Raw genomic sequence first — 20,069 nt, 5'->3', positions numbered from 1 at the left:
TTTAAAGTTGCGCTATACAGGTTGAAACTTGTGCAACAAGAGAAAGTTACACAACAATTACAGTTTGTATAAAATCGTAATAATAAAACCTACAATTCTGTTTGTAAAGTAAATCCAAAATATACCTAATATATTGGGTTGACTGATTAAAGGAGCCCTATAATGGCAAATACTTAATTCATATATTTTTACGTGAATGCACTATGAAGCGTTCAATTTGTTCACTCCATATAGCGGAGCAATTATCCATGTGTTCTCAGAGAAAGTAAAAGAAAAAAAAATGCAATCAATCAGAGATCATTCTGCAGATCATCATTCTGGGAACTAGATCTGAATGCAACCGCTAAAATAGTATGGAATTTGAAAACAGAGGAGCACTTCCTGAACCCAATGACATCACAAGGCTGCACCGAGCATCTTGAGGTCTGGTGAGGAAGACAAGACAAACAATACCACACAACTCGAACAGGAATGGTTGAACTCCGGGAGCGTTTTTGATAAGCAACATGGGTAAAATCTCAACAACAACTAAATCAGCATATTGTAGACCCTTTAAGCCACATGCAGTCCATAATATTGTATCTTCTGCTGTGTAAGTTGAGCAGGTGTGTGAGTTGAACAAACAGCCCTACAGCCAAAACCGCGAGAGTGTGTACAAAGAGCCAGGTTTACTATGGACAATACAGCAGCAGCAGGAGCAGAGGGAGCGGTGCCTTCCCTCCTGTACCAACCCGGACACCTGCTTTCACTGCGCGAAGATAAAAGGGCACGGGACAACGATAAGGACTCTGAACAAACTCGTTAAATTAGGATTTACAACAAGATCTTTAAGTAGTCCTTGATTGAACAGGTGTAACGGCATTTGGTTTAGACCTCAAAACAAGAGCACATTGCCACATTTGCACAGACAAAGAGGGGTGAAGTGTTTTGCCCAAGGACACACACACACACGCACACGCACACACACACACACGCACACGCACACGCACACGCACACGCACACGCACACGCACACACACACACACAATATGAAATGAGGTTGGTAAGGATGGAACCGCTGGTGATAAGGTTTGTCAGTGAGCGTCTCGACCAAAGTACAAGCACAATTTTAAGTCACGGTTAAGACTATATGGTTACTTCATAGGACAACAAACCAAACTAGAACCAGGATGGTACATAACTAAACTAAAACTAAACCAGAATCAAACATGGACAGCAAACATTCGATGAAAAAAATCACTACACTGCAACTTTAATCTCGAGTTGACTATTTAAAGAGGTACTTTTAGGAGTTTTGTCTCCATGGAGATGTTATAGCGTTTCCAGGAAGGTTTCATCACAGTATGGCCATGAACTTCTAGCATTTATACAAATACAGAGTGCTTAAAAATACATACATTGAAAACCATGCGTTATTGTGGGTAGGTTTGCCTCTCCACAAACCTGACCTGTAAGCTGACCTGATGCCACCATTTGCTTCTCTCCATAGAGATAGATATAATGCCTTACTGTGGAAAATTGCAGGCAAAGCAATACAATTTCAATGGAGACAATCTTTTAAGTGCAGCTTTAAATGATACAAAACTAATAAATTAATGGGAAACACTTTATAATAACCATGCTTTTATTAGCCTTAATAAAGCAAGTTAGTTAATACTAGGCCTAAATCATTCTTAATAAACCATTTGTCCATGTTTTATTAAAGCTAATAAAGATGTATTTATCATAAAGCATCTATACATTTATTCATGCAATCAATTACATAGGAGAAAACATCAGATGGGGGGGGGAAATCAGGACAAAATGCAATAAGGGTAGTTTAAAAACCCATATACCCGTAGTAGTCATTCAACAACTCTACCACAGGTGTAGCACAAATATTTCATTCAAAACACATTCCCAAAAGATGATCCCGCAGTCTCGTAAGATCTACTGACCAAACGCTTCACTTGCAAACACAAACTCATTTCAAGGCGACTACTTTTCCCTCCGAGTCTTTACTTCAAACGCGGACTGCTGGAGCGTTCTGATGATGCAACCTGTTTGCAAGTCCCAAAAAAAGAAAAGAAAATCATACTCGCACCCGCCCCCCCCTCCCCTCTCAACTCAATGACATCACCTCTTCCAGGAGCGTGCAGGCGGCTGCAGCAGCAGGCTTCATACAGGCAGGACAACACAATCTGTTGCATCGTACGCTTGTGGCTCTTCGTTCTCGTGTGACGAATTGGAGCGACGAGCGGGCGCTGATCGACAATAGAGAGGGAGGATTAAGAAGAGAATGAAGTTTGGTTTGGAGAAAGAGCGAAAGAGAGCGAGGGAGAGAGAGAGAGAGAAAGAGAGAGAGATGTTAAGTGCTTTGGTTTTGTTGGGATAGAAAGGATAGAGATTCATGAAGACAATATTGACGGTCAGATTTTGTCCTGTTCAGGGGATCAGTAATTGCTCAACTGAGTATCTTGTTTTGATACTAGTTTTAGTTTTGATTAGTATGTGATTTTCGATACTTTTGACAACCCTCGTATCCTGATATATGCGTTGAAATGTATTAGTTGAGGCTTAATTGTGAAATAGCTGTAAAATGATTAACAAAATGGCAGAAATATCACCTTATCCCATCATTTGAGAGATTACAGCTCCACATGTATCGCTCGCTTGCCTAATGCATTCTGAGCAACCTACATATTCACCGCTGTGAGTAAAGCTAACAATAGCATGCTAACAGTGTACTTCCTGTTTCTTTGAGAATAAAATGCTTCATTATTAGTTGCAGAGAAAGCGCCGTGGTCTCATTTTCAACCATTTAGAGGCTTTTACAACATCTTACGTGCAAAAAAAAACAGGGACAGACCCTTTAATCAACTCCTTTTGTAGCATTTTTGACTATACATGAAATCTGATTAAAATGTCCCATATAACGGACACAATATTACCTACATTTTGATATATTGTCTACCTCTAGAACAGCGTGTCATTGTGTCCTAGGGCGAGACACTACATATCCACATATTTGAAGTCATGTTGTGATTTCAAAAGCTTACTTGTTTTCTTGCTAAGTATTCTTGCCGTATAGCTGAATGTGATAATAACTACCTGTTAGCTGTCTGGTTATAATGTTTTGCTCAATCTGCTCAATGACAAGTATACAAATTAAAGATAAGATAAGATAAGATAAAGAGACACTACTGATCAACTTTACAACTGAGTCAAGCTCTGTTAGCCCGGGTAAAATTAAAATGTCAGTGTGATGAAACCATAATGAAACCTTGTCCCTGTGTCGCGGTGCAGAGTGGAGCTGTCAAGGACCACATCCATATTCGTTGTTTACACGCAATATTGTGTGATTGACATGTGGAGTGTCCCTGTAGGCCCAGGAGGACACGCAAAAGTTTCAGGTAAGTGCAATTAGGGCGGTAGTTGACTAAAAACAAGCCTTGTGCATCCATTAGTTGACTAAAAGGGGGCGTGGCTTTAGCAAAATCTCGAGGATCCGACTGTATTTGACCCAAAGTGTACTCACTCAAGGCCAAGGCAAGAAAAGTACTAGTAAATTGTGTTTTTGTATGTAAAAAGGCAGAAAAAATGTAGAGTTAATTCTCTAACCTCCAGCTAACTCACTCCATGCCTTCTCTTTTCTCTTTTGTATGCAAACTGTTTTAGAATCTCATTTAGAAGTGGGCATATTATTGAAATGCTGATATTAGTTGTGAATGCTGTACTGACGAAATGTTATATTTGAATATTAAATCAGGTACTGGTATATTGCTTATCAATTCAAAAGATGGAATGGATGATTTTTTTCAGCAAATTTTTTATCATATTTCCTCGTGGCGTGGATAAATCATTTGTCCTGCCACGTATCAATCATAAAACGCACCTACCGCTCACCTGCAGCCGCGTGCGGTTCGTCCCCACGTTTCCGCGTGCCTAAGCGCATGGATCTATCATAATATAGTTCCCTCAGTGTACGGGGCAAAATGAAGACGGAGAAAGACAGTTCGAGCTGACGCAGAAGTGGACAGAAATCTACGGGAGACGAGAGATGCGATGCGCTCCGTTGCGCTAATAAACAAACGCACGTGTGTGTTGTATCAGTCCGCACGGGGGAGTGCGCATGCGCACTTCCGCCTGCGTTCTCAAATCGCCGAAAAATTGTCCATTGCGCCTTTAACAAATCTGCAACCAAAAAATCCCCTGAAAAAGAACTTTTGTGGGTAATTGTACAGTGTTTTCTAATTTATTTGATACTTCAGCCTCAACTAATACATTTAATGACATGTTTTAGCACATTTCTCTTGGAAGGACATATTGTCATGAATATAGTTCTCGGAATACTCCCAAAAAATATAGTAATTAGGGTCAACCAAGACGCCACCGATCGACTAAAAGATAAAAGACTTAGCCGAAATGTTAAACTCAAACTGAGAGCATGAGAAATTCCAAACAAAAACTTTATTAAAACTATTGAACCATTGAAAACAATAAAAGCCTGGAGGTATTTAGAGTCAAAACACAGATGTTTTGTCATGGTTTATGGTCAACATCTCTGCAACTACAATTCACATGATACAAAAACAGTTACACATCTTTATCCTCAAATTCCAGAATGTGAGTCTCAACCAACACTACTAGGTCAGCAAATACAAGGAAACCTACAGTGTGTTAACAGTATATAAATAACAGAAGCTAGATTGATCAGATAGAACCTTTAAGTCACGGATAATCAAGCAACTATACTGTCTCTAGCCACTATAAACCTGCAGAGTCCAAAGGTCGAGCCACGCCTCCTGCCGTCACCTAGCAACCCGTACCACCCTGGTCACGGCTGACAACAGGAAGTGCAGGTTTCCATAGTGACCTGTCCTTGTCAATAATCACCGTCCTTATCAACAAGCACAGTGCACAGTTCAATCAAGACCACAGTGATACAGGCTTTGGACCGGCCCTGGCCCACTTTGGCACAGTTCTCCTCTGGGAACGTGAGCCGCTGACATCATACAAACATAACAAATGTTTTCTTTATACATAACATATACATACCACTTGAATTGTACTTTTTTAAAATTCTTTTATCTCAATTTACAAAAAGACGCTCATTAATTCCAAGTTTTTGGTGATGTGAGACGTGAGTAAACAAGAAACTACTTCCTGTTTACCGTCAGCTTTTTCTGCATTTATTTCTTATATGCCCCATTTTAAGTAATGCATTGGGTTTGGATTATGTTAGATGGTTTGTCACAATTTGATTAAATGCTACGATTATTTATTAAATCGAAAGTGAAATCCATAATTTTCTTTTATTCTTATACATATTACTGTTCCAAAAGTATGTATAGGAAACAGTTTATGAAATCAAAATGTCTGAATGCAGATGCAAAGTTAACGTTAAATGTACTTTTACCTTTAAGTTTACTATTTTGTATAATTTGACTGAATTGACGTTACATAAATTTAATTCTAAAAGAGTCCCTATTATTAGTTTTTAGTTCTTATGACCTAAATAATCCTGATATAATGAATAGTAGTCTATTACTATTAATCTATTAATGGTCTTGACAGGATAGATAAACAGGAAATAGCTAATGCTAACATGCGCTTGCTTTGTTTTGCTAACCATGCAAGTTCAACATACAAGTTGCCATCATTGGAAATGCAGAGGTTTATCACAATATGAAGACAGTGTATGGTGAGTGATTATTATTCTCTGCTTATATCTGCTCGTTTCAGTCTTGTTTTGACCCGAGTCTGTGTTCTCTTTTGTCCAATCATCTCACTCTGGTGGTTAGCTCCTTCTTAGCTAAAATCTTACGGAAGCAAGACGAGCCGCGTCGGACCTTTAAGACACCTTTCTATATATATATATATATATATATATATATATATATATATATATATATATATATATATATATATATATATATATATATATATATATATATATATATATATATATATATATATATATATATATATATATATATATATATATATATATATATATATATATATATTGCCATTTCTGCTACAACTATCAATGAACCCTCCACCATCCCATCTCCACCGCAGCAGCAGAACCATCAGCCTGTTCATCTCCTCCACCACCACTACCACTTGTGTTTAGGCCATTTTTTGGGGGGGACATTTTTTCCCTAAAAAAAGTACAGAAATTACAAAAAATGCTTTAAAACAAACAAACATTAAACCAAATACTAAGAATGGAATAAGATAAGAGAAGCTTTATATGTCCCACAATGGGGAGTCATTATCTCTTATCCAAGTTAAATACAGTACATGAAATCCATACAAGAGAATGTAGTAGTAGACGGGCTAGTGTGGGTCGTTCAGGGTGATGCAGCGATGGAGGGGGAGAGGAGGGGAGGGTGAGGGGAGGAGCTTAATACTAAACCAGGTTGGGTAAGGACAGGCCATCGGAGGAACACTGCAGCGAGAAAACAACCAAATAAACCTCACGTCAACAGAGGGTGAAACGCTCTGAAGGCAAATTATCTTGGAGGACAATTTTATATTTGACAGTGAAAAACAGACCATTTTTTTTGTCCAAATACTGCACAAATAGTGTTGAAATGTTTGCTTTTATTATTGTTGGTAAGTTGTTAATCTTATTGGACATGGCTTTTGTAAAACTATGGGCGTTATTATCCAGTTGCCATTGGTCTACACTTCTTTTCAATAGTCATTTCACATAAAAAGCTGCTTTTTGTTTGCCTTTATAATGACAAGTAGAACTGAAACAAGTAGTAGTAATTGAAGAATTGCTATAGACAGACTCCAGAAGAAGAGAAGTTTTATGACTCAGACAGACGAGTCAGGAAACGATTATGAAAACTGTATTTTGTCTGTATTACTCCATTAGGATGTCCTCAAACAGCCTCACTTTAGCTTCATCTGGGTCCAATTCAGTAAGTAAGTAAGTAAAAAAACATTAATTTGCTAATGAATTGTTAGAGGAATTGCTATTTGCTACATTAATGGAATAGCAAAATTTAAAGTCTGTTGCAGCCTTAATGACGATGTTCAAATCCAAGCAATCAACAGTGTCTGAAAGGATTTTATTTGCACTCTTCTCTTCAAAGTGGATTTCATGATTATTCATGTTTTTCTCTGTTTGCATTGTGATTTTAATGCATCTTTTCTTGCTCAAATTGTGCTCAGTAAATGAACTTTTCTTGTTTAAACTACAGTTTTTTTTAATCGTTATTATTAGTTTATTAGTTTGGTTATGTTTCAGTCACATGACAATCACAGTACGGACGCAATTTGTGGAACTTTAGCCAAATCAAAGAAAGAATATTGTTCGGAATACTTACTATGGCATAAATAGCAATAACGTTGTGGCAATACACAATAACAACAAACAAACTGATTAAATACATAAATCAGATTTTTTTTAAAACTCAGATTAGCACATTAGCTCATGGGACTCTCTGATCTCTGCGTACAGTTTTGGGGGAGGGGTTAATGCTAAGGCATGTAAATGTTGGATCTGGGTCAGGAGTGCTATGGTGCTATATCTGAGGGTGTATATAAATGTGTGTGAGGGGGGGTTACACGTCTTTGAGTCAAGTAAATATTGCAGCCGGGCATGTGACCCCGATTTCAGTCACAGAGGAGAAGAAGACGTATAGGAAACGTTACAGAAGACAGACCGCAATCGCATATTGAATGGTAGAAAGGAGCAAATCGCAAAGGATTTATTTAAGTCACATAAAGTACTTTTCTCTGAGAACAACAAAATAATATCCTCTCTTATAAATAATAACGTTTTTGTATAAAACGGCTGACCCTGTCGTTTTGACTTCAAGAAACATGTTCTGTTAGTGCTGTGAGATGCATCACAACTGAATCGAAAGTTGAATTAGCAAATCGCAAAAGCTTCATCATTTCCACCTCAAACAACATCATATCTTGTCTTATTCTGCGTAAAAACTGCAAACCATGTCGTTTGGATGTGTAAGAATCTGATCTGAAATACAGTTTGATACTTTTTGACACAATTCTTCTAAAAATTGAACATCATTAAAAAATAATTAAAAACAACAAACTGCAATCTAATCACAATTTGATATTTTTCCCAAATTGTTCCACTTTAATTCTTGTATTCGTTTATTGATTTATATTTCAGTCTACTCACAATTGTGTTGTTTCCTCTATGAAAATGAGAAAGAGTACTGGTAATATAACTTCAATCGAACATAGCTCTTTACAATGAAATGTATACAATTGTACCAGCATATCAAATTGTCATTTATCAGGTAAAAAATTGAATTGAAATTGAATTAGTATTTAACTATAACATAAGTAGATTGACATTTCACATTTTTTGTATTATAAAACCGCAATATTGATCCAAAACGGCAGAATAATATCGACTTCCTGTTCAAAACTGCAGGACTGCTAAGCCCCGCCTCTTCACAGCAACATTTCACCGTAACATGCAACAGATTGTCATTTATATGTTTTAATTTTTTTTAACATTTTAGAATCCTATATGTGTCACTTAAGAGTTAAATACTCACAGCTAAGTACTGTGATGTGAGCAGGAATTTTGGACTGGGCTAGGGGGTGGTGAAAACAGGATTTTTAACCTCTATTGCCCATAGTGAATGTAAAGTGTATCCATGTATTTTTTGACTATTACGTTTGGCAGTTGAAACCAAACCACGAATGAATTTTCCATGTATAAAACTGCAGATAATAGTTTGGATTATAAGCCTCGCCTGTACTTTTCTGTACCTGGTTTGAACCCATCTGAAGGAGTAGAACAGCGAGCGGTGTGTACGTTTGCGGTCATCTGGTAAAATCGCTTCCTCCCTCTTTCTCCCTCTCCTCCACCCTTTTTCTCAGCCCCTCTCTTTCTCCATACAAGGCGGAGGTGCAGGGGAAGGCTGGGAAACTCCGCGTCCCGAACCTGAAATCCGAAACCCAGCTGTGGGATCAACACAAGTGAGCTCCCTGCAATACAGATGCAGCGATTTCCATAACAATGCCTGGAAAGTAGCACCGTAATACACAGGAGGAGGGAACTGGATACCTTTTAAATACGAGTAGAATCTAGTATAAGTAGCGGTCAGATAATTTGACTTCTACTTCAAAAAAAGGGGACATATTATGTTATAATAAATGTTTTGAATGGTGTTTCCTAATCATTAGTTAGTTAGTGTATTTTGATTGATTGATTTAAGCATGTTTGAGAAAAACCTGTATTGTCCTGCATTTGAGTGCTTTCACCTACCCCCAAGCCCCACCCACTTCTCAAACTGATTATTCAAAAAACACGGACCCGGATCATGTCAATAATAATAATTTTCTTTATGTAACGCTTTTCAGTATACTTCACAGAACATCAATAAACCGTAAAAGTGTTGGGTTAAAAAATGTCGAATACATGCTATGCATAGCTTTTATTGTCAAACATATGTACATTAAGTTAAATTTGAGCTCAAATTTCACGAAAATATAACATTTATCATTATTAAACCAAAAGAAACAGATCAGTGCAGAGAAACATTGAGGCAACTGATTTTAGTGTAATTTGATGTGTTATGATATTGTATGTTATTTTATTTAAAAAAAAAAAAAAAACTCTATTCAACTTAAATGACTGGCAAAATAAAGCTACAACTGACAAAGGGCATTTTAAACATTTCTAATTAATTAATTAAAATATAGTAAAGCTAACAACTAGCATGATTGTTGTTGTTGTTTTATGGCGGTATGGCGTCCGACCGGCTTCATTCCAGGACTGACTCTTGTTCATCTTCCTCTCCTTCTTTGATGTTCGGTGCTTCCTCCGTACAGCTTTATTCTTTAGGGCTTGATTCTTTAGGCTTTGATATTTCCACTGATGTCGTTGCTTGGCAGCCGTGCATCTACTAGACTGGGCGAGGACAGGAGACCGCCCCCACCTTCCAGTTTTCTATATCTGCCCAATCAAGGTCTTTTGTTCCAAGGAATCTTCCTGCAGCAACGATCTTGATCCTTTCAGTTCTGCTTTGAGTCTGAGCAGCACAGTTTAGAACGTCCACCATAAAGAGCACAAAATCCTCTCTATCCACAACCAGGGTATTCTCAATAATTCACTTGGGACCTCCAGACTTGGGACCTCCAGACTTGGGACCTCCAGACTTGGGACCTCCACACTTGGGACCTCCACACTTGGGACCTCCACACTTGGGACCTCCACACTTGGGACCTCCACACTTGGGACCTCCACACTTGGGACCTCCACACTTGGGACCTCCACACTTGGGACCTCCACACTTGGGACCTCCACACTTGGGACCTTCACACTTGGGACCTTCACACTTGGGACCTTCACACTTGGGACCTTCACACTTGGGACCTTCACACTTGGGACCTTCACACTTCTTGGGAGCTACGCTGGCTTCCCTCTCTTCGCTCTGGCTGGGAGCAGCGCTGGCTCCTCTCTCTGTATTTACTCTAAACTCGTTACTTGACACTTTCTTGACTGCATCTGCATAGGATATACCTTGAGAGACTTAAATTTTCTGCACCTCAGCAGCTCTTTTGCTAAACTTGCATCCCCCGTAGGCAGAGCTATGTTCTTCCCCACAGTTACAGCACTTCAGTCTTGCTCCTTCGTCACACTTCCCATACTCGTGATCTCCTGCACATTTACCACATCTTTGCCTCCCTCTACAGACCGCTGCAATATGCCCAAAGCACTGGCACTTAAAGCAACGCAGGGGCGGTGGAACATATGGCCTGACGCTATAGCACATGTACCCAATGAACACCCTACTAGGCAGGCACCTCCCTTCAAGTGTTACCAATACTGACAGGCTGTCACATCTCACCCCAAACCGGGTCACCTTCAACCGCCTAGCGTCCACCACCTTAGCTCCAGTCAAATTCCCCTTTACTTCATCCCCATACGTCGTCGTAGGGACGCCTACGATAACTCCTCTGACCGTTCTTCTTTCAGCATCAGACACAAGAATGTCCTTTCCGCCCAGACATTTAGTTCCAATCGCCTTCCTTTGCTGAGCCACGTCCTGCAGCGAGCCATCCTTAAGGACACTTGCACGCTTGATCACTCCCACAGCTACATTTAGGCTCTTTATAAATGCCAGCAGCCAGAAAAGGCTGCTCCTCCACGCCGTCCAGAACGCCACCGACCATCGATCCACTCTCCTCCGCCATCTCCTGTCTCTCCAGACCGCCCACAGTGCAGACCCGACTCTTCTTTTTCTTCGTCTTCGCCAGGCTGGCCAGGGACCCTGGAGCGTATGCCTCAAACATCCTAACGGGCGTCTTCTTCGCCTTTGGCATCGTTGTTCAGTGTAGTTGTGTTGCTTTTTATGGTGGTTGGCAGTCAAATGAAAAGGTGCAGGTAGTGAACTTGCATGATTGACTCAAATTCGGCAAATGACTCAATGGCTTATCAGTTGTGCAGTTTTGAACAGGAAGTCAATGAACCCGTTTCTATTACTGAGCCGTTTTAGATAGAGCTGGGTTTCGATTCAAATTTCAAGAATCGATTCGATTCCGATTTTTACGTTTCAAAATCGTTTTTTTACGATTTCTCAGATCCCATCCGATTCACTCCGATTTCGTTTCCGATTCGATCCGATTTCGATTCGATCCGGGGGTTAATGTTATTAAAAATGAAAAATGTATTTGAACCGTTTCCTTCACTTCATGACAGTGTAGAGAAGCAACATATTAAAACTAGTATTATATCAATATTAAACAGCAAATCTTACAAGTATTGGTAGTTACTGATGGAAGACTGATGAAAAGGTTAAGGGTCAATCTACCTTCAAGAAAGATAATCCAGGAGTCCTGAATTATATTTCTTGAAGGTAGATTGAAGTTCACTGAGGGAAATGTAGAAAATAATTTTAATTAAAAAAAATAAATTAAAAAAATCAATCTTTGGACGTACGAATCGATAATCGGTCATTAATATGCAAATCAATTAAAAATCGGAAAATCGATTATTTCAACCCAGCTCTAGTTTTAGATATTGCAATTTAGAATGAGCAAAATGTAAATTTTGATCTACTTAGATCTACTTTTGTTATAAATTTCAAATTTCAAATAATTTCATATTGCCAACATAACGTTTTTGTCATTTAAATGTATTTATTTATTTGATTAGGGACAATGAACAATCATAAACAATATTCCTCAAGTGAAAGTATAGCGTCAAACCAGTCCTCCATCCAGCGCTTACAGATGGTCCAAAATGCTTTCAGGACCAGGTACAGTAAATATGAGCACATCACTCCTGCACTGGCTTCGTTACACTGTCTACCTGTCGTTTTTAGAATTGACTTTAACATTGTGTTGCTTGTATTTTAAATCTATTCATGGTTTGGTGCCACCTTAATAGCTGAAATACTGTCCTTGCACACCCAGAGCATGAATGTCCTCTGGTCAAGGTCCGAGCTCAGACGGTGACAGAGCTTTCTCCAGAGCTGCTCCCGAACTGTGGAATCCTCGACCTCTCAGCATTAGAAAAGCAACTTCTGACATAATAAAAAGATCCATTTGGAACATACTTTTGGCGGAGGAAAAATAGCCATCACAAAAAAAATTGCTGATTATTATTATTATTTTATTTCATTTTTTATGTCTTGCTCTCTGGTCATGTTTCTTGTTTTGTTTTGTTGGTGTAAATTTCAAAAATTGGGGGGGAAATTACACATTGGCTTTTAATTGAAGATGAGTTGAACATCTTTTTATTATTATTATTATTCCCTTTTTTCCCCATTTTTATTTATATCTATATTTCTACAATGCATTTTATTACTATTATTATGTCACAATTTGTACAGCACTTTGGAGAAGTAATGGCAGTTTTGTAAATGTGATTTATAAATAAACTTGACCTTGACCATCAAGTAAATGTAACTAGTACTACCCACCTGTGACTATACTGTATGATCTAGTTATATTTAGAAGCAGTAGCCTAAACGTTGTGGTACTATACCTCGAGTACATTTGTAATTAAACTCCAGAGTTATATAGTTTAAGTTGGGAGACAAGTGGACGGCCAATGTGGAAATCAATAGTCTTTATCACCATCATTGAGTAGAGTATTATAAACGCAGCTTTATGTGGAGTGTCATGTGACCAGTGGCAGCCAATCAGCACGCAGGATCTAGGATGGGGCTTTCCACTAAAATAAGATAGAGATGAAAAATACAAGAGGATTTGGACATAAAAGAGTCCTGGTTCAGTGCCTGTTTGGAACTCCTGGTTTACGTCTGTCTCTGTCCCGTCTTTGCCCCGTCTCTGCCCCGTCTCTGCCCCGTCCGTCTCTGCCCCGTCCGTCTCTGCCCCGTCCGTCTCTGCCCCGTCCGTCTCTGCCCCGTCCGTCTCTGCCCCGTCCGTCTCTGCCCCGGTTTACTCCTGGTTCTGTCCCGGCTTAGTCCCGGCTTAGTCCCGGCTTAGTCCCGGCTTAGTCCCGGCTTAGTCCCGGCTTAGTCCCGGCTTAGTCCCGGCTTAGTCCCGGCTTAGTCCCGGCTTAGTCCCGGCTTAGTTTACCAGAAAATAATATATCATGGAACAATATTATGGGAAAATGCAAAGAAACCCTTTATATATGTTAAGAGAAAGCTGTGCCAATTCAAAATAATAAATGGACTAAACTAAACTAATAGACAACTAAGAAACCACATCATATCCAAGTTTAAACATTCCAATAACATCAAAGACATGTATTCTTAGGGTCAAAATGCCACAAAGAACAAAAACATATTTTGCTTTATGACTATCAATTATATAATTTGAAAAAACAGCAGCTAGATTCACACATGATGAAGCAGATTACCTGGACATGTGGGAACCATTATGTCAATCTCTACTCAATTATCAATAAATGTATAAAACATATACAAGTGTCCTCTTTGTGTAATTATAAGTGGTTCACTGTAAACATCAGGGCAAAACTGTATATTTTTGAGTGTACATGTACATTTCTCTGTATAATATAATTCATGGAAACTCTGTCCTTGTCCTGCTTTATTTAACGTATACGCACAGAGTCTATTACTTATTTAAATGTGAAATAATAATTATAAAAAGTGTGTAAAGGTGCACCTGTTGTTCTGTGTCAGTGGGTGTGGTCCAGGTCTCGTATCAGGACCACTCTGGGTTCAGTTGTGGGTCAGTTGTGGGTCAGTTGTGGTTCAGTTGTGGTTCAGTTGTGGTTCAGTTGTGGTTTCCACGTTGAGTCAGGGTGCGTTCCCACTCGCACAAATGCTACACTCAAACTGGAACTAAACCAGTAACTGAACTTGGACAAGACCAGGGCTGAACCGGGGCAAAAACAGGTCCAAATCAAGTTGACATAAGAAATAAACTGGGCTCAAACCGAGATATAAAGCTTTTGGTTTAGATTTACAATTGAATATGTCTTGTGCGAAGTTGTAGAGATGTAAAACGAATCTCAATTAATACTAAAATTAAATGTCTCAACAAAAAAAAATCACAAGTAATTTATGTATGGTTTGCTGAAAAATACTAAAAATCCAGTTTTAACCTTGTAGATTATCACTAGGGCCCAATATATGCCCTTCTGATACATGTATGTCCCTTAAAACCGCTGTTAAAAGTTGACTAAAATGTTGTTTGGATTATTTAGAATACCAAATTGTACTGACACGTTATATTCAAGATGTCTGTCGTATCAGAAAATAATTATACATGATTCTTTTTTACCTTTTCGTCTCAGCAAATTCAGCTTTAATGCAGCAGTCAGCGGGTTAATATGTAGAACTCTTTAGAATGAACACTTCTACATCCACGTTCTGAAATGCACAGACTGGTTTAAGTTATAGGCCGTGTCAAAAGGAACGTCTTCCCCAAAAAGTCCTCCTGAGTTTATAATAAAGTCAAATATACACAATGGAATGACATGTCTCAGAGTCCCAGCATCAGCCTGAGCAGCAGGGCAGACACAAACAGACTGGGGCCACAACAGTGAGGCTCCTGCTCCAAGTCTTGCGACACAACTGCACAGTAAGAGCCAGACTATACACACCTTTACCCTGTTGGCATCCAAGCCGGTTTAGTCCTGGTTTAGTCCTGGTTTAGTCCTGGTTTAGTCCTGGTTTAGTCCTGGTTTAGTCCTGGTTTAGTCTTGGTTCCTGGTTTAGTCCTGGTTCCTGGTTTAGTCCTGGTTCCTGGTTTAGTCCTGGTTTAGTCCTGGTTTAGTCCTGGTTTAGTCCTGGTTTAGTCCTGGTTTAGTCCTGGTTCCTGGTTTAGTCCTGGTTTAGTCCTGGTTTAGTCCTGGTTTAGTCCTGGTTTAGTCTTGGTTTAGTCTTGGTTCCTGGTTTAGTCCTGGTTTAGTCCTGGTTTAGTCCTGGTTTAGTCCTGGTTTAGTCCTGGTTTAGTCCTGGTTCCTGGTTTAGTCCTGGTTTAGTCCTGGTTTAGTCCTGGTTTAGTCCTGGTTTAGTCTTGGTTCCTGGTTTAGTCCTGGTTCCTGGTTTAGTCCTGGTTTAGTCCTGGTTTAGTCCTGGTTTAGTCCTGGTTTAGTCCTGGTTTAGTCCTGGTTTAGTCCTGGTTTAGTCTTGGTTTAGTCTTGGTTTAGCCTTGGTTTAGTCTTGGTTTAGTCCTGGTTTACTTATTACCTGGGATAGACTCCTTCACACTTGATCACAGACCTTAAAAGGTCTGTGATCAAGTGTGAAGGAGTCTATCCCAGGTTTAGTTCTGGTTCAGTGCTTTGCTCCATGGTCCAGATGAACTTAGCCTAAAAGCTTTATTCTTTGTGAAGATTTGTTGTGGGCCAAGTGTGTTTAAATCTTGTATATTCCAGAAAAAGTGACTCTTGCAAGTCTCCAGCTCCAGCTCCAGCTCCAGCAGCAGCACACACTGTGGCTCTGTCCAGTCCCATCTTGTTCGTGACTTTACTCAAACATCTCCTCTACATTCATCCACAGCTGTCAGTGCATTCGAGTCTGGAGACCAAACAGAGCAGACAGAGAAGACCCAAACACAGAGAAGACCCAAATACAGAGAAGACCCAAATACAGAGAAGACCCAAACACAGAGAAGACCCAAACACAGAGAAGACCCAAACACAGAGAAGACCCAAACACAGAGAAGACCCAAACACAGAGAAGACCCAAACACAGAGAAGACCCAAACACAGAGAAGACCCAAACACAGAGAAGACCCAAACACAGAGAAGACCCAAACACAGAGAAGACCCAAACACAGAGAAGACCCAAACACAGAGAAGACCCAAACACAGAGAAGACCCAAACACAGAGAAGACCCAAACACAGAGAAGACCCAAACACAGAGAAGACCCAAACACAGAGAAGACCCAAACACAGAGAAGACCCAAACACAGAGACCCAAACACAGCACAGACCGCGCACAGAGCACGCCACATCTCCCCGTGGCTCTCGTTTCAAAACCACACGAAGTTCGCCTCCACAGCGGAGAGCCCGCAGCCGCCCAGCGTGCACTCACCTTCGGATAACTCCAGCTCCAGCTCGGCCAGTCGAGCCCGGACCTCCGCGGGAAGAGGCGCCGTGTCCCGGTCCGCCATTCCGCCGGTAAAAGCGCCTCCTTCTCCGGGGTTTTCACTCCTCAGGGCTCCGCTTAATCCCAAATATCCAGAGAGGAGTCGGACTGAGAGTGGAGCCGCGCTGCTCCAACTGTCAGCGCTGTCACCGCGCGGCAAGAGCGCAGCGCAGCGCGAACAGGAAGCACGGATTTTCACAATAAGATCTAGAAGAAGCCGGAGTGACTTATTTTTTAATTTATTTTTAAAGCAGCCTCAAGTCAAGACCCACCTTTATAGCTTAGCTTTGGATCAAAACCTATTATTTTATTCGTATGTACAATAAGAATTACATATGCAGTCCTATAAACTATTTAACATTCTAGGTTTTACTTTTGACTCATTAATCTTTCCTTGATCCTTTGATCCCATGTAGGATCCGCAGTGTTCAATATCTTCTGCAGCTGTCGGCATCTGTGGGGAGTCTGGTTAAATGTCTTGCCCAAAGACACCACGGCAATATTCACCTGAGGGAGCTGGAATCTGACCGCTCTACCAAATATGTTTATGTCAGGGGCGAGATTTGAACCATCAACCCTCAGATAAGTGGCCAAGACTCTGCCTCGTCTCTCCCCTGGGCCGTGCTGGTGTCCTGTGGCTGCAGGCGACTCTCTAGCTCTTTGGTGCTTTCTCAATTGTATCCTCTGTACTCATCCTCATGTTTATTATGAGTGTCTGGATGTATGTGTGTGGAAGTAGGTCAGACTGTGCATGTGGTCAGGAGGTTTGGGTGTTGGGATTGTTTTTAATGGTTAATGGCATTTTTTTTGTATGCAAAAATGTTTTATAAATACATTTTGATTGAATAATTGAAATAATAATGCCCAGGATGGTGTTTTGCTAACTAAAATAATTTGGACCACAAACCGTCAACTCATCTGTTATATATCATGACACAAATCATGTTGCCTATCCATATTCATAAATTTCAGCGTTTTGTTACAGGCAATATTTTGAGGACTCTTCACCATTAAAAGTATGAAACATGTTCTGTTATGGCAAAGGTCCCAATTTGACTTTCCTTTACACATGGCCTAAAGTGCCAGGTTGTCTGTTGGAGAATCAGAGAGGAATAGAACTTGATGAGGTCTCAGTTTAACAGGTATTTTTGAATGCTTTTATTGTGAAAGGATGTTTTCCTGTCGGCTGTTTTCCATCAGGTTTGAATGTGACTGCTGGTAATAGTCACCGGAAACAGATGGAAAACAAACGGAACTGTTTATTTGAGTGACTTCACCCACTCTGGCATTTTTCAATTTCAAGGGTGCGTTTCGTGCTTTTACCCAATCAACAGAAAGAAGCACATAAGAGACAAAAATAAGCAGTTGTCAAGTCAAATGTTGAAAAAGATGTTTCTATTTATAATGACATAATTCGTAATATTAATTTTCAAATAAGCCCTGTTGTCTGTTTAATTCATTTGAAACCAGTTTTGTCAAATGACAAGTCTGTGTTACACTGCTCTCTGGTGGCTAAACACGTACACTACATGAAGCATAAAGGGATTTAGAATCATCCAAAAGATCAGCAGCTTGTGCCTTTAATGGAGAGATCCACAGCCAGTTTTGGAAGCACCAAACATCAAAGGAGAGGAAGATAAAGAAGTGTCAACCCTGGAATGAAGCCGGTCGGACTCTGGAAAATGAAGTCTAAAGAGTAAAGTCTGGCGGCAATGCAAGACTTGGATGCCAACCGCCATAAAACAACAACAACAACAGTTCGTTTTTTTTTTTAATGTGGTTCGAAGTGGAACTCACAAATTAGATTTTTTTTCTTCTGTTAAATGGTCTCGTTTATGTTAGATCAATAAATAAAGCAGTACAAAAGCAGGGGTACTTGATTTCACGCCGCAAAACCAGAAATAGGTTTGGCTCGAAATATTCTCAAGCTCATACTTAATGAGATGCAGGCAGCATGCAGCAGATTCGTCTTGGTCACAAAGTGCTGCTTTTACAATCTATTATTTGAGGGAAAACACAAAATGTACTAATTTACAATTACAATTACAACATTTTCAAAGTTGTATATCCCAGCTTTAAATGTATATGTTTTAATAAGACCAAATAAAGGGGGAAGATGTGCGTCTGCGTCTGCGTCTGTCATTTTGGGTTGGTTGTGAGACTCTAGGCTGTGTATTCGTTCATTTCCAAAAAAGAGAGAGTTATATACTTACTTCTTATACTTACAAACTTGAGATAGTCAGTATCAGTATCTCATGCTTGTTGCCTCTCATCTACAAAGAAAGGCCCCGCGCGGGCCACCCGGGAATCAAATCAAATCAAATCAATTTATTTTTGTAAGGCCCAAAATCACAACAACAGTAGCCTCTGAGGGCCGAATCAACAATGTCTGTGGTGGCGATGAAGTCAGACAATGTCTGTGGCCCGGTACACGCTGATACACGCAGATACACGCTGATACACGCTGATACACGCTGATACACGCAGATACACGCTGATACACGCTGATACACGCTGATACACGCTGATACACGCTGATACACGCTGATACACGCTGATACACGCAGATACACGCTGATACACGCTGATACACGCTGATACACGCTGATACACGCTGATACACGCTGATACACGCTGATACACGCTGATACACGCTGATACACGCAGATACACGCTGATACACGCTGATACACGCTGATACACGCTGATACACGCTGATACACGCTGATACACGCTGATACACGCTGATACACGCTGATACACGCTGATACACGCTGATACACGCAGATACACGCTGATACACGCTGATACACGCTGATACACGCTGATACACGCTGATACACGCTGATACACGCTGATACACGCTGATACACGCTGATACACGCTGATACACGCTGATACACGCTGATACACGCTGATACACGCAGATACACGCTGATACACGCTGATACACGCTGATACACGCTGATACACGCTGATACACGCAGATACACGCAGATACACGCTGATACACGCTGATACACGCTGATACACGCAGATACACGCTGATACACGCTGATACACGCTGATACACGCTGATACACGCTGATACACGCTGATACACGCTGATACACGCAGATACACGCTGATACACGCTGATACACGCTGATACACGCTGGTACACGCTGGTACACGCTGGTACACGCTGATACACGCTGATACACGCAGATACACGCTGATACACGCTGATACACGCTGATACACGCTGATACACGCTGATACACGCTGATACACGCTGATACACGCAGATACACGCTGATACACGCTGATACACGCTGATACACGCTGATACACGCTGATACACGCTGATACACGCTGATACACGCTGATACACGCTGATACACGCTGATACACGCTGATACACGCTGATACACGCAGATACACGCTGATACACGCTGATACACGCTGATACACGCAGATACACGCTGATACACGCTGATACACGCTGATACACGCTGATACACGCTGATACACGCTGATACACGCTGATACACGCTGATACACGC

General features: G+C 40.5%; 1 protein-coding gene across 4 annotated transcripts in view; it reads right to left on the bottom strand.

Moving 5' to 3' along the window:
• LOC140356635 (disco-interacting protein 2 homolog C) overlaps window positions 1–16,689 on the bottom strand; it is a 179,185-nt gene extending 162,496 nt beyond the window's left edge. For all 4 annotated transcript variants that reach the window (XM_072441766.1, XM_072441769.1, XM_072441768.1 and 1 more), the window contains exon 1: window positions 16,471–16,689. In XM_072441766.1, the coding sequence (XP_072297867.1) occupies window positions 16,471–16,549 (79 nt within the window). In that variant the 5' untranslated portion in view covers window positions 16,550–16,689. The remainder of the gene's footprint in view (window positions 1–16,470) is intronic.
• Window positions 16,690–20,069: the final 3,380 nt, after the last annotated feature.

The sequence above is a fragment of the Eucyclogobius newberryi genome, unplaced genomic scaffold (assembly GCF_026437365.1).
Source record: "Eucyclogobius newberryi isolate DKJ021-1_F unplaced genomic scaffold, fEucNew1.0.hap1 SCAF_12, whole genome shotgun sequence".
NCBI lineage: Eukaryota > Metazoa > Chordata > Actinopteri > Gobiiformes > Gobiidae > Eucyclogobius > Eucyclogobius newberryi.
Note: the sequence above shows the minus strand (reverse complement) of the source record. Positions and strands in the feature narration are given on the sequence as shown.